General features: G+C 41.0%; 1 protein-coding gene across 2 annotated transcripts in view; it reads right to left on the reverse strand.

Annotated features, from left to right (window-relative positions):
- The window catches only part of KANSL1 (KAT8 regulatory NSL complex subunit 1), a 151495-nt gene that overhangs the window by 17665 nt on the left and 117326 nt on the right, over positions 1-16504 (reverse strand). For both annotated transcript variants that reach the window (XM_028157468.2, XM_028157465.2), the window contains exon 7: positions 870-1041. In XM_028157468.2, coding sequence (XP_028013269.2) covers positions 870-1041 — 172 coding nt within the window. The remainder of the gene's footprint in view (positions 1-869; positions 1042-16504) is intronic.

Consider the following 16504-nt stretch of genomic DNA (forward strand, 5'->3'; position numbering starts at 1 on the left):
ACAATGAAGATCTATGCTCATGTACACCTTGGAAAGCCATCATGTAACCACCCCCAGTAATACATACACCCCCAATATGAAGACATTCTCTCAGAAGAGTGCTGCCCACCCTATTTTACATCATGGGCACACAGGCAATACATTTTTAAAGATATACAGGGATGTAACACAGACCACTTCGCTTGTGGCTGAAGGCAACTGTCCTTAGCCCTGCCTAGCCATTTGAAATGCTGGAAGAAATCTTTCTCTTAGCAAATCTGATGGATCTATTGCATCCTATCTATAAAATTCTGAGAAGACTGTTGACAGATAGAATACAATCATAATATCTGAGTTGTACCAAGATCTTGGCTGACTTCCTTTCACTTTCAACCTTTTAAGTCTCATTTATTAGATTACTAGTGGCCCGATGCACGAAATTTGTGCGGGGTGGGGTGGGGTGGGTGGTCTCTCAGCCCAGTCTGCACACTCTCCAATCTGGGATCCCTCTCACCTTCTGGGACTGCTGGCTTCTAACCGCTCGCCTGCTTGCCTACCTGATTGTCCCTAACCGCTCCCCCTGCTGGCCCGATCGCCCCCAACCGCCCTCCCCTGCCGGCTCGATAGCCCACAACTGCACTCCCCTGCCAGCCTGATGGCCCACAACTGCCCACCCCTGCTGCGACCCACCTCCTCCACGCAAGGAGGTGGAGATGTCGGGACCAGCCTCCTCCGCACTGCACGGAGTCGCAGGACCCCCAGGCCTCACCGTGCACAGCGGCTGCTGGGCACCACCTCTGCTGTGCACGTGGCCATCTTGTGACGAAGTCACATGCGAGGACCACCTAGGCTTTTATTAGTATAGATAGATATTCTGTGTCCTTTCTTACCATCTGGAAATGCCAGAACTGGGTGAACACAAGAGTCCAATTGGGAAAGGCGTTCCAACAGAGGGGCTTCGTAGTGGATTTCTGGAGGCATGGTGTTGGCACTGCCTGAGCCACACAGTGCACAGAAGGGATTCACATCACAGCCAGAGCGCATTGGGCTGTTGCGATGAACCTGCAAAGAGCCAGGCAAAAGTGACAATTGAGTGTCTGATAAAAACCCAGCTCCCCACTCATTACACCAAAGATTTAAAAGGCTCTTTCTAGATGACACCGATATACAAAAGTTTATTAACATTTCCATTTCTCCAACACATGAACCTTCAAAGTAATTAAGTAAACTTGATTATAATGAAATCCAGGTTTTTGAAGCCCTAAATGCTTACCTAGGTATCAAACTTGTTATACTTTAAAGCTATTGAAACTGCTTTCTAAGAACACTTTACAAAACCTACATATGTTTCTACCATCTTCATGGTTCTCAACCCTCTGCTAAAGTGAATAGTGGGCTCCTGATTCCCTGGTAGGACATGACTTGCTCTCGCCAGCAACTTAATCTACCTAAGAACCCTAACCTTTTGCACTCGGATGTCGAGTGTGACTCGACACGGTTAGCATCAGTAGCAGCTCTTTTTATACTCTTTGAATGTATCAATAATTTGAAATATAAAAAAATCCAAATAAATAAGTTTGTATGAAAAGAAACTCCAGTTTTTTATTCTATTGCCGTGCTTTGTAAAATCTGGGGTATTTAAAAAATTAAATCACGAGTAGAATAAAGGAATCGAGAAAAAAGCAAGCAAGTGCAAAGGGTTAATAATCAATGACACCTAACATCTCTTCCTAAAAAGACTTTCAGGTGGCTTCAAATAAGGTGGCAAGTTTTCCTGGACTACATGGAACTCATTAGCTACACTTTAGAGCAGGGGTCCTCAAACTACGGCCCGCGGGCCACATGCGGCCCGCTGAGGACATTTATCTGGCCCGCCGGGTGTTTTTGCCACCGCTGCCTGTCCTGCTTAGCAGCCGACTTAGCAGTGTGCATAGGAATTTGTTCATAGTTTTTTTTTTTAAACTACAGTCCGGCCCTCCAATGGTCTGAGGGACAGTGAACTGGCACCCTGTTTAATAAGTTTAAGGATCCCTGCTTTAGAGTAAGACTAGCATTTGCCAAATCATGACCACCCCCCACCCCCAGCGTCCAAATTAAGTGGTAGCACACAGTCCTAGAAGAAAAAACTTGCCTGTGGAACGGCACTATGAGAGGGGATGCTAGGAACAAGGGTGGTATCATAATCTATCTATATAAAAAGCCAGTGGCCGTTATGACCAGGACGACCAAACGACCGGTCCGGCTCTCACAGCGTGGTGGGGCGGGGCCTGTGAGCATGGAGCTTCACGGGGCAGCCGAGGTGGAGGAGTGTCACGGCATGGGGGCGGCTGAGGCTGAGGAGCCCCACGGGGTAGGGACTGCTAGTGTGGAGCTTCGTGGGGTGGCTGAGGCAGAGGAGCATCGCGGGGTGTGGGCAGCGAGCGTGGAGCATCGAGGGGCATGGGCAGCAGAGGCCAAGGAGCCTTGGAAGGGTAGAGGGGGCGCGGCAGTTAGCGTGGAGCTTCACGGGGCAGGGGTCATGGAGGTGGAGGAGCAATGCTAGGCAGCGGACATAGCCCTGATTGCAGCTAGGTCTAGGGACCCTAACCGTGCACAATCTTGTGCACTGAGCCTCTAGTAAAGACAGAAGAGTAGCATCAAAAATCTGTTATCAAAAATTCTGTAACAACTGTAGGAGCTAAATTTAGTTTTAGCACTGATATCTCTTTAAAGCTGTTTATCTTTATGGTCATGTATAGGAGAAAGATACCTATGAAAAGATACATATATGCTCTTTATCGACATTCCTCAAATGCCTACTTTTTGCAACCACATATATGGATGGCATGCAAAGAAGGTCCTGTGAAGGTTAGTTGTATGACCTTTGGTAAGTTATATGGCCTCCTCAAATGTATTCAGCTATCTATATAAAAGCCTAATATGCCAATTGTCCCCACGGGAGTTCGACCAGGAGTTAGATGGCTCGCTATGATGTGTGCTGACCAACAGAGGACGGCGTGGAACGAAAGAAGGCCCCAGCCAGCAGCCGGGGAAGGGAGGCCCTGGCCAGCAGCCAGAAGGCCCAGACTGACCCCGATCACGGGCCAGGCCAACGGACCCTACCCCGTACAAGAAGTTTGTGCACTGGGCCTCTAGTCTGTTAATAAAGGTCCAGCAATATCAATTTCATAGATTGTGGGAAAGGTAATATGATTTCATAAACTGTTAAAAAGCCTATAAATGCTAGCTAAACTTGTATATGGCAAGATTTCTCAAAAACAGCACCTACTGATATTTTGGGCTGCATAATTCTTTGTTGTAAGGGCTGTCCTTTGCACTGCAGATAAGTAGCAGCATTCCTGGCCTCTGCCCCTGGTGCAAGTAGCACTCTCCTTCCTCCCCCTGTGTGACAATCAAAAATGACTACAGACACTGCCAAATGTTTCCTGGGAAAGCAAAATTGTTGAGAACCACAAGGCTCAAATTATGGTCAGGCCGCCTAGAAAAATTCAAAGTGTGGGCTCCTATTAAATATTAATAGTGAAAAATAAGAAAGCTTTCAAGATTACTGCAGCCAAGGAAAAAGGACTCAAGAGCAAGCCTGAAGAAGCTTCTACTAATCAAAGATGACAATCTGAACATAAAAATTTCAATAACTTGAAATAACCCAAATAAGTTTAAATCAATGTCTTCTGTAATCTATACACATCCCCCCTCCTACACCAAAGACTTCATTGATTGTTCTTAGAAGATAGTAGGAAACCAACTTGTTATTTTGAAAACTAGTAGACAAAAGGAAACAAACACGAATCATGCCTTTTTCTGTATAAATTATGACGTTGGTTAAACCAATATTGCAAAAGGGTTACTTTCTTTGTATAGATATAACCTCGCTAATAAATGAAACAGAAATGATACAAGTAGAATACCCCTAATCCTTCAACTCCTAATGAAATAATAGGTGCAGGCAATGACCACTAGAGGCTGATAACAAAAAAAGAGATAAGACATTATGTGTCTTCTGATAAAAATTCCCAAGATGCCTTTTTTTCCCTTGACAAAGATCAAAATTAAATTTGTTCAAGCCTCTATATTCAACTACCAGTTTTCAGGAAATACAGCAGAGGAATACCACTGACTTTTAATGAACTAAAAATAATGTAATTAATGAATGAATGGAAATATGGATATGTGATATAATGTGGTAAAATGTTACTGCAGGTAAATATACTGTAAAATCATTCAACTTTGCCACATTTGAATTATTTCATAATACAATTTTGGAAAAGAAAACAATACCACCACAAGACTACTTCCAGCCATTAAGGAGTAAGTAACAGTGACCAGATATATATATATATATATGTGTGTGTGTGTATTTCCTATATAATAAAAGGCTAATATGCAAATCGACTGAACGGTGGAACGACTGGTCGCTATGACAGGCACTGACTACCAGGGGGCAGACACTCAATGCAGGAGCTGCCCCAGGGTGGTCAGTGTGCTCCCACAGGGGGAGCACCGCTCAGCCAGAAGCCCTGAGCCGGGAGCCTCTCCGCCTTGGGCAGCACTAAGGATGTCTGACTGATGGGGAGCAGGCTTACACCGTCAGTCAGACATCCCTCTCACAATCCTGGACCGCTGGCTCCTAATCACTCACCTGTCTGCCTGCCTGGTTGCCCCCAACTGCCCCCCCACCAGCCTGGTCGCCCCCAACTGCTTCCCCCCGCTGACCTAGTCACCACTCACTGGCCCCACTGCCAGCCTAATCGCCTCCACCTGACCCCCCCTCTCCTCCACCAGCCTGGTCGCCCCACAACTGCCCCCCTCTGCCAGCCTGGTTGCCCCTCACGACCCCCAGCCGGCCTGCTTGCCCTACGCAGCCTGCTGTTCAGTTGTTTGGTTGTCCCTCACTAACCACCCTGCCGGCCTGGTCGTAGGCAGCCATCTTGTGAGGGTTAATTTGCATATTACCTCTTTATTATATAGGACGTTTTTATTGATTTCAGAGAGATAGAAACATCAATGATGAGAGAGAATCATTGATCAGCTGCCTCCTATACACACCCACTGGGGATGGAGCCCACAACCCAGGCATGTGCCTTGACCGGAAATCGAACTGTGACCTCCTAGTTCATAGGTCAACACTCAACCACTGAGCCATGCGGGTCATGCAACAGTGATCAGATTTATCCCTCATCCATAAACTAGAAAATGGACAACATACAGCTTACAACTGAGACACACCTGAAGCAGCTTCTGTGTTAGCCCCAGCTTTCTGCATGGAGATACACTGCAAACTGCACAGCAGATAGAGGGGATCTAAGCAAAGTACAGTGGTTTCATGGAGTTGAGGAAACAAACTCCCAGAGGTGAAGTTTAGAAGCTCAGGTGACTGGAAATTGTGAAGTAGAATTCTCCAGAAGAGGGAGCCATACAGAAATCTTCATGGCATCCTCATTCTGAGGCCCACATACAGGGTGAAACTCCATCAGGTAAGGTAAAGAACAAACAAGGATCTGTGAACTGAATGATTCTCAGAGTTCACACAGGTGGGAGGCTTTTGAATTTTGACCAGCAAAGCGGCATAAAGCATTCAAGAAAGACCCCAGAAGATCCCTACTTATTAGTGGACTTAACTATTAAATAAACTACTCTACACCCTCCCTGGCAAAGAAAAATCTGTATCTCAAGGAACTTACTTGCCAACAAAACAAAGCCTCTTTAAAGGAAGGTAACACAATCCACATATGTCAAACAAATAAAATTAAATGTCCAGCATCCAATAAAACATTGTAGATATACCAAGAGGCAAGAAAGTTACACTATAGGGATACAATCAGAAAAAAAAAAAAAAAAAAACAAGCCACAGATATGAAGGGATAAATGAGTTTTCACAACAAATAAATTATGAGGATAAGAGGTAGTTTATAGCAAACCAGAACTCTGAGAATAACTAGTAAGGCCAGAGTTTAAAAGGACAAAACAAAAACTTTAAGCTATTAAGAGAAATGCTAAAACAATGACAATAATGAGCAGCCAAGATGCAGAGAGGGAAGAACCACTGAAGTGTAGAGGTACTTCTTGAGAACAATGGGTGATTTTAGAAAAAATGCTTAGAATTTGGTTGTCTTGATAGAGGGCCTCTTCTGGGGGCAGAGAAATGACTAGAGCTTTTGATGGTTCTATAAAAGGGCAGAAGAGAGAACATTAGACACTTGAAGTGCCAAATTCCCAATATGACACATCAGGTATTCACCCTTCTAAGCCAATTCTGAAGCTGCAATGGGTTAGAAACTAAGCAGAAAGCCTCTGAAAAATAGAGAGGAGGTTTGAGGCAGTCTCACTTTGCTGAGGAAACTAGAATTAGAGTTCAGGGGACAGGACACTGGTCAACATACCAGGCGTTTTCAGATGGGGGTTAAGAAACAAGGCTATGCCCTAAGAATGGACCAGAGAGGGACCAAGTCTCATCAAAATTGTAACCCAGGTGCAACTCAGCTCAGATCAAACTTGCACACTCAAGTGTTCAGCCCCCCTTTATATATGCCTAGAAAAAAAAGTGGATCTGCACTGGAGAGCATCGAAGCAGCCAAAATCTCTTAAGAATAATACCTTACAGTGACTGAAAACAAAACAGAGAGTGCCCAGTGATCCAGATTTTGGAGTCAGCTGACAAAGATTTAAATATAAATGATTAATATGTTGAGGAAAAGATGGGAAAGAAAAATGAAAAGACTCAAAGACTGTGTGTGTATGTGTGTGTGTGTAAATGAATCAAATGGAAACTTAATAACTCAATAAATTTCACATGAGGTACAAAAGAGAGAATAAGAGAACTGGCAGATAGTTTAATAGGAACTAGAGAAATTAAGAAACAGAGGAAAGAAAAAAATCACAGTAAAATACAGAATAGAATGTAAAGGGCTTGCAGGGCACTGTGACAAAGCACAATGTACTTGTTACTGGCAACCCAGACAGAGAAGACAGAATGGGGGGAAAATAGTATTTGAAGAGATAATGGCCCAGTTTGTACTAAAACTAATTAATGACACAAACCCACAGACTTAAAATTGCAAAACCCAAGCAGAACAGAAATGCAAAGAAAATCACATCTAAGCATATCATAAAAGTGTTTAAACCATAAGGAAAAAATTAGATAAAGGGGAAACCTATAAAATTACATTGAAAAGACTCACTGGAATGTATGGACCGTATCTGAATCTTGATAAACAAACTTTAAAAATAATTTTAAGAAAATCTTGGCCATCTGAATAGAATAGTCTCTGATAACAGTAGAAAATCACTGTTAAAAGTAAAAGTGTTACTGGTGGTAATAATTACCCACAACACGAGATGGTACTACCTGATTCAATCTTAATATAGCCTCAACTTGCAATATACAGAACTAACAATAGCAAACTCTTCCTTTTTAGAAACTAGATCCCCAAGGAAGTAGCTGATGATGCAATCAAAGGAACTTAGATGACAATGGAATAGGGTAAGATTTTGAAATTTGTGCCAAAATTCCCATGGCTTACCTGATATATAACAGTGAAAAATAAACTGTGGAATGGTTAAACAAACTGTGGCATCATTTCATATGCAGCATCTAAAATGCCAAGTACTGTGCCCATTTGGCTCAGTGGATAGCGTTGGCCTGCGGACTGAAGGGTCCCGGGGTCAAATCCAATCAAGGGCACATGCTCAAGTTGTGGGCTCAATCCCCAGTAGGGGGCATACAGGAGGTATCCAATCAATGATTCTCTCATCATTGATGTTTCTCTCTCTCTCTCCCTCTCCCTTCCTCTCTGAAATTAATAAAAATATATTTAAAAAATAAAAAAATACCAAGTACTAATATTTAAAAATATGTATATGCAACTCAAAAATCTAAAGTATATACAAACAGCAATGAAAACAAATGTAAGTGTATAAAATATTGATAGGAAATGTGCAATCATTTGATCTTATTAGTTTACTAGCGTTCCCGTTGCAGGAAAAATCCTGCAATAGGGTTTCCTGCTGCACTCTACCCAGCCCTGCCTGTTCTCCTCCCTTGTCCCCGGGCGCCCCGCCTTCTCCGCCAGCCCCCCTGCTTTTCTCCCTTCTCTGCCAGCTGGCCCGCTCTTCTTCCTTCTCCCCTGGCCCCGCCTCTGCTCCTCCCTTCTCCCCCGTCCCGCCTTCTCCACCAGCCCGCCTGCTTTTCCCTTCTCCCCTGGCCCCGCCTCCGCTCCTCCCTTCTCCTCCCCCCCCCCCCCCCCCCACGGCTTGCTTGCTTCTCCGCAGCTTTGCTCCCTTCTGCAGCTCTTGGCTTCTTTCTATGCTGTCTTGATATGCAAATTAGCCGCCATCTTTGTTGGGGTAATTTGCATACTCATACTGATTGGTTGGTGGGCGTGGCTTGGGCATAGCGAAGGTGCGGTCAATTTGCATATTTGTCTATTATTAGGTAGGATTTTTCTATAACATTAGACTATTTTTGAACCTAAAATGGAATCAGTAACTAAGTCAATGTTGCAAGTATATCATATTTACTTTATAATATCTGCATGTAGTCATAATTTAAGAATGAGATTTTAAGTGAAAAATGTTGATAGGTAAAAGTTTCATTTTTAAACTTATTTCAGTATTGCCAAGTATACAAATATCACATACAAAGACATTACAGAGCAGAAAGCACAGATGTCCTAAAATGTTTCTCTTGGAATTCTACTAATTCATGAGCATGTTTAATAGGTATTACTTTACAAAGGTTCCATTGTCAAATAAGTTAGGGAAACAAATTAAAGCATTTCTTCTTTTTAACAAAAGACTTTTAGGTCTTTAACATCTTTTATGAATCTTTGAAGTGCTCTCCAAATTGATTCACCCATCATACTTCACAAAAGTGTTTGATGTCCTGAAGGATCTTTATGCTTGTCACTACACTTTACCCCTTGAACAACACGAGTATGAACTGTGTGGGTCCACTTACATGCAATTTTTTTCAATAAATACAGTAAATATATTTTCTCTTTCTTATGATTTTCTTTTTCTCTAGCTTAGTTTATTATAAGAATATATAATACACATAACATACAAAATACGTTAATCAACTGTTTATGTTACTGGTAAGGCTTCCAGTCAACAGGCACGTACCTCAGTTGCAGTCTCTTTCCTGGCTCGGGCCCTGTTCAGGGCACATGCAGGAGGCAACCAATCAATGTGTTTCTCTCACATCGATGTTTCTCTCTCTCACACGCTCTCTAAAAATCAATGGAAAAATATCCCCGGGTGAGGATAAAAAAAAAAAAAAAAGAAAAGAAAAAAGAAGTGGGGATGGGGTTGAGGAAATGAGAAATATTATATAAGGGTACAAACTTACACTACTGGATATTAAAAGTCCTTGAGATCTAATATATAGTATAGTGATTATAGATAATACAACTGTATTTTAAAATATCAACTGTGATAAGAGACCAGATCTTTTTTTTTTTTAATCCTCATCTGAGGATATTTTCTCCATTGATTTTTCAGAGAGAGTGGAAGAGAGAAGGAAGGACAGAGAGAAACATCGATGTGAGAAAAACACATCGATTGGTTGCCTCCTGCACAAGCACCGACCAGGGCCTGTGCTGGGGAGGAGCCTGCAACTGAGGTACATACTCTTGACCTGAATCGAACCCAGGACTGACACTCTATCCACTAAGCCAAACCATCTAGGGTGAGACTAGATCTTAAGTATTCTTTTTTCATTGTTTCATCACAAAAAGAAAATAATTATGTGACATGACATAGGTGTTAGACAAAGGCAATAATACCGCAATATAAATATCAAATCAACATGTTATATACCTTAAATTTACACAATGTCACATATCAAATATATTTCAAAAACAAACAGAAAGCAGACCAAAGGATACAGAAGATATGAATGCAATTTTAATAAGCCCAAGATATGAGTTAAATTTTGCACTCGGATGTCGAGTATGACTCGACACAGTTAGCATTAGAATAAAGGAATCGAGAAAAAAGCAAGCGAGTACAAAGGGTTAAAACCTGAAGTCAACAAACAGGATATGAATATACTCACACCCAAACAGTGTCTTTCTTAAGGAAACGTGGACTACTAATGAAAGCTGAACTAGCCCTGGCTGGGTGGCTCAGGTGCCTGGAGCATCATCCTGTACCCCAAAGGGCTTCAGGTTCAATTCCAGGTCAGGGCACATACTTAGGTTGTGAGTTTGATCCCCAGTTGGGGCACACATGGGAGGCAATGGATCTCTCTCTCTCTCTCTCTCTTTCTCTCTCTCTCATATCAATGGAAATATATCCTCAGGTGAGGACTTAAAAAAAAACAACAATGAACTTAAACCACATATACTAATACAGAGATTTTTCTGATTTTTACAGAGAGTAGAGGGAAGGGGCGGGGGGATGAGAGAGGGAGGGGAGAGAGGGGGAGAGAGGGAGAGGGAGAGAGAGACAGAGAGGGAGAGAGAGAGACAGAGACAGAGAGAGAGAGACAGACAGAGAAACAGATTGGTTGCCTACCACATGCATCTGATCAGGCCGGGGATCGAGCAACGGAGATTCATACCCTTGACCAGAATATAACCTGGGACCCTTCAGTCCGAGGGCTGATGCTCTATCCACTGAGCCAAACCGGCTAGGACAACACAGAGATCTTGAAAAACAGTGAATCCTATATAATAAAAGCCTAATATGCTAAGTGTCTGGTCGTCTGGTTAGCTGTTCAACCAATCAAAGTATAATATACGAATGATATGCTAAGGCCACTTAACAGCTCGCTATGATGTGCACTAACCACCAGGGGGCAGATGCTCCAACTGGTAGGTTAGCTTGCTGCTGGGGTCCGGCCTATCAGGACTGAGCAAGACAGGCCAGACACGCCCTGGAGACCTCCCATGGTCGCTCCCCAGCTGGCCAACCTCCTGTGTCCCTCCCTGGCCCCTATCGTGCACTGCTGGAGTCCCTCGGCCTGGCCTGCGCCCTCTCACAATCCGTAACACTTTGGTGGATGTCAGAGAGTCTGTTTCGGCCCGATCCCACAGGCCAGGCCAAGGACCCTACTGGTGCATGAATTGGTGCACTGGGCCTCTAGTTAAAAAACAAACAAACAAACAAAAAACAACCCACCAACCAAGTAGCAGAGTATGTACACCATGACAATATATATATATATATACATTAAATGAAACAATACTGCATTCTGCTCATGGATACATGCATGTAGTACAAATAAGAACCTGAACTGGGAGTATACATATCAAATTCATGATAGTTGGGGCAGGGGGCAGGCTAGAAGGGGTCAATGGAGGAAAAGGAGAAACATATGTAATACTTTCAACAATAAAGATTTTAAAAAATAGATATAAAAAAATTCAGGGGGGCAATGGGGGAATAAGGACACATATGTAATACCTTAATCAATAAAGAAAAAAGAAGACACACACACACACAAATTCAGATAGTGGTTGCCTATGGAGAAGAAAGCAGGTGAAGGAGATAACAGAAAATAAAAGGAACACTGTTTATCTGTATTTTTCTTATAAACATGAATTTCTTCACACAATAAATTCAATGGTACACAAGAGTCCCAGGAAACAGTCAATGGGAGTGAAGGAAGTCCAACCATTTTAGAGCAAACACAAGAATTGAATTGGGAATAGCACCTATCAACCCATCTTCCAGATTTAGAATTGAGAAAATGATTCAACTACCATGTAGCAGAGACAAGGAACATACAAAGGCCAGTATATTGAGTAGAATAGTGTCTCCTCTCCAGACCCTGCCCCAAAATCCAGACCCACCCAGAACCACAGAATGTGGCCTTATTTGTAAACTAGAGGCCCAATTCACAAAATTCGTGCAAGAATAGGCCTTCCTTCCCCCAGCCGCCAGCAGGCACCCGGGACCCGGGCTTCCGTCACAGCCTCAGCTTCATCCAGAAGGCCATCTGGTCTAATTAGCATATTACGCTTTTATTATTATTATAGACTACAGGCCTGGTGCACGAATTCGTGCATGGCCGGGGGGAGGGGCCACTGGAGGTTGGCTGGCTGCCCCTGCTGCCCCACTGGTTGAACTCCAGGTCGAACTCTGGGTCGAACTTCCAGTCAAAATCCTGGTTGAGAGGACATTTTGCATATTAGGCTTTTATGATATAGGATAGGGTCTGTACAGATATAATTACATAGAAAGTAATACTGGATTAGGGCGGGACTCAAATCCAAGGACTGGTGTCCTTATAAGATCATGTGAAAATGCAGGAAGCAGAAATACAGACACACAGTAAGATGATCATGTGAAGACAGAGGCAGAGATAGAAGTTATGCTGCCACAAGCCAAGGAATGCTAAGAATTGCTGGCAACCACTAGAAGCAGGAAGAGGCAAGAAAAGAATTTTCCTAGAGCCTTCAGAGGCAGCAAGCACTGACACTTTGATTTCAGACTTCTAGCCTCCATAATTGTGATAGGAAACTAATAGTGAGCTACTAAGTTTTGCTAGTGATAAACACAAAGTCTGGATAGATCAAGATACTTTTAAAGAATGATGAAAGAAAGAAAAATTCACGAGCAGAACACTGCAGAACAAAGGAAAAGAAAGCAGCCCTAACCGGTTTGGATTGGTGGATAGAGCATCGGCCTGCGGACTGAAGGGTCCCAGGTTTGATTCTGGTCAAGGGCCATGTACCTTGGTTGCGGGCACATCCCCAGGAAGGGATGTGCAGGAGGGAGCTGATCAATGTTTCTCTCTCATCGATGTTTCTAATTCTCTATCCCTCTCCCTTCCTCTCTGTAAAAAATCAGTAAAATATATTATAAAAAAAAAAAAAAAAGGAAAAGAAAGCAAACCTGAGAAATACAGAAAGAATATACCTATCTCTGAAAAACCATTAAAAATTTTGGTCAATTAGTGAAACTTTTGGCATCTCCAACAGAGTAACGTAAAAGATAACATAGCCTTTATTATACAGTAACAGGGCAAGCGCAAAGGGTAATAAGTGACATAAAAAAGACATATTAAATCTGAAAAGAAAATCTTAACCCATTGTAGTAGAAATAGAACCTACCCTGATTCTAAAGGAAATTAATATACTGATGATAAAGGAAATAAACATAGGAAACAGGCAACAAACTTGTCTTTTTCCTTTATGTTATATGAGAACCAAAGAAAACAGAGAAAAGTTAACAGTTAACATCTGAATACTCATTATGTGCAGCCAAACTGTGCCAATTACTTCCCTTATCTATAATGTGGAGCAGGTAGTAAGAGCTAGAAAAAAATAATAGAAAAATAACATAGATAATTGGTTACTTAGAGAGGCAATTACAAATTGAAGGGAATCAAACCCCAAAGCTATTATAGAAGAAACCTAGACAGAGCTATATTTTGCAATGATGGAAATGGTCTGTATTTGTGCAACTAAATATGGTAGCTTGTAGTCACATGTGACTACTGAACCCTGGAAATGTGTCTGGGTGCCATAAGGTACTGAATTTTTAGTATTAATTTTCAAAAGCTACATTTGGGGCCCTAACCGGTTTGGCTCAGTGGATAGAGCACTGGCCTGCGGTCTGAAGGGTCCCAGGTTCGATTCCGGTCAAGGGCATGTACCTTGGTTGCGGGCACATCCCCAGTAGGGGGTGTGCAGGAAGCAGCTGATCGATGTTTCTCTCTCATCCATGTTTCTAACTCTCTATCCCTCTCCCTTCCTCTATGTAAAGAAATCAATAAAATATATTAAAAAGCTACTTGTGGGTAGTGGTTATCATATTGTGAAGCACAGAGTAGAATCAATTTCCAATATAAAGGAATGAAAGTAAGATTGATACCAGTCTAATTCTGCTCATGGATACAAATAAGTTTACAAATGGTATTTAAAAAAAAATATGCCTTGAAATTTTGGGGTTGGACTTAGCACTTTTCTTACAAACTAGTTTACAAATAAGTTTAATTCTATGCGAAAACAGAATAAACAATTGCTCTCTCCCCCCACCAAAAGACAGCGGAACAGGGTTTTCAGGGACAAAGGTTATGGTCTGAGAATTTGAAACATGATGAAATTGTTGCTCTAATCACTGAAAAATTAAAAATCCAAATTAGGAACTCAATAAATGGACACATGAAGGTATAAAAAAGACTGCCACTAAATAATAAAGTGTTACAGTAAAAATAAGCCTTTAAATCTAGTTTCAAAACTGAATATAAAATTAAAACTAGTTTCTATTTATATTTAATAAAACAGAGTTTCTTAAGAGATTTAAAAGAAATACCTAAATCTACTCCTATGATGTTTCAAAAAACACACAGAATACAAAATCCTAAAAGTAAATGAATGAGAAAAATGCATATACTGTATAACATTAATATAAAGAAAAGTTGAATGTAAGACAAAAACAACTACTGGAAAAAGAAACTGTAACTATGAGGGCATAATTATATAGAACTTTATACTAGACAACAATGAAAATTTTAAAAAAACAACAACACATAATGGACTATTAACAGAAACTCATAAAACATTTTGACCAAAATGCTATACTATACACTTGATCTTAGCCAAAAGGCCAAGAAGAAATTGACCAAAATGCTATAAAAATTAGTAATTAATAACAAAAGATTTCAAAAGAAAAACTAACCATTTAGAATTTGGAAACTCAATTCTTAACTCTTAAGAAAATAACTAAAAAACTCAAAGGCAATCTACAAACAGCAAAAGAAACACTTCCCACATCAAAGGCTGTGGAATGCCATCCAAAACTACCCTCAGAAGAAAATTTTAAAAGTTAAATGCTTTTATTATTGTAATAAAAGAAAGAACAGGCCGAAACCGGTTTGGCTCAGTGGATAGAGCGTCGGCCTGCGGACTCATGGGTCCCAGGTTCGATTCCGGTCAAGGGCATGTACCTTGGTTGTGGGCACGTCCCCAGTAGGGGGTGTGCAGGAGGCAGCTGATCGATGTTTCTCTCACATTGATGTTTCTAACTCTCTATCCCTCTCCCTTCCTCTCTGTAAAAAATCAATAAAATATATTTAAAAAAAAAAAAGAACAAAAAAATTAACTAAGCCATCTGAATAAAGGCAAAAAAGGGAGGGGAAGTGAGAAGACCACAGGAAGAAGGAATTAACAGCAAAGAACTGATCTTTGAAATGACTAATAAAATAGAAAAACTGCTGAAAAGGTTAATCAAGAAAGAAGACTAAATATAAGTAAGACTAAGAAATGGATATAACCACTGATACAGGGATTTAACAATTAAGAATGCTTTCTATAAAATTCTGTATGTGAAAATTTAAAAATATCCAAAAATGTAAGGCTATATTCATCATTCTCTGTTAATCACCAAATATTAGTTCAAAGCATTAACCCTGTGCACTCACTTGCTTTTTTCTCGATTCCTTTATTCTAATGCTAACCGTGTCGAGTCACACTCGACATCCGAGTGCAAAAGGTTAAAAATCCTTTTGTCTTGAGGAGAGTTCATTAGCGCTTCTACTTTTATTTATTTAATCTCAATTTTTCAAATTGTATAGTGCATATATAAAACACTCATAAAAGTTTAAAGGTTGGTGCTCTAAGCACTGGGTGATTTCTGAGTATTCTCAGTAGCTTTAATTCCTAAGGAACTACAATTTTCCACATGGCGCTCTTTCTCCTTCCCAAAAGATTAGTACTGCAAAGTTGGGCCTCCAAAGTCTATGACAGGAATCCCCTATCAATAAAGAACACATCCCACTTGATATAAAATTATTCACTTTTAATACAAATTCATAATTATTTTGGTTCTTTAGTCCTCAACCACAAATATCATGGCACTAGGCCTTAAGAGAATGTCCTATATGTCCTCAAGTATGATGTAAGAGGAAAAAGTGGAGGCCCACTGGGAATTCTACAGAAGCTAACTTGAAAATTTATTCCAAAGCAATCTTCCTATATAATTATACTCTTCCAACAGACTATGAAATTTTAAAATCATGCCAAACCATTTGATAAGAAATGCTATTTTTTTTAAATATATTTTATTGATTTTTTACAGAGAGGAAGGGAGAGGGATAGAGAGCTAGAAACATCAATGAGAGAGAATCATCGACCAGCTGCCTCCTGCACACCCCCCACTGGGGATGTGCCCGCCACCAAGGTACATGCCCTTGACCGGAATCGAACCTGGGACCCTTCAGTCCGCAGACCGACGCTCTATCCATTGAGCCAAACCGGTTTCGGCAGAAATGCTATTTTTTAAAAATTAAAAAGTGCTAAGTCCAACCCCAAAATTTCAAGGCATATTATTTTTTCTTTTTAAAATACCATCTGTAATATGATTTACCCAATTTACATAAGCATTCACTTGACAAAATAAAAAGCAACCCGACACTGGTCCCAAACTTATTTTTTAAATTTGTTTGATCTAAAATCTCACTATCTAGAAACTAATGTTTTAGATTAAGTCATAAATATCTACCTTACAGAAGCAGCAGGGCACAAAATAAACATGACATATATTATAAAAACTTCCCACTTGAATATTTCTTTACTGG

Source organism: Eptesicus fuscus, chromosome 20 (assembly GCF_027574615.1).
Source record: "Eptesicus fuscus isolate TK198812 chromosome 20, DD_ASM_mEF_20220401, whole genome shotgun sequence".
NCBI lineage: Eukaryota > Metazoa > Chordata > Mammalia > Chiroptera > Vespertilionidae > Eptesicus > Eptesicus fuscus.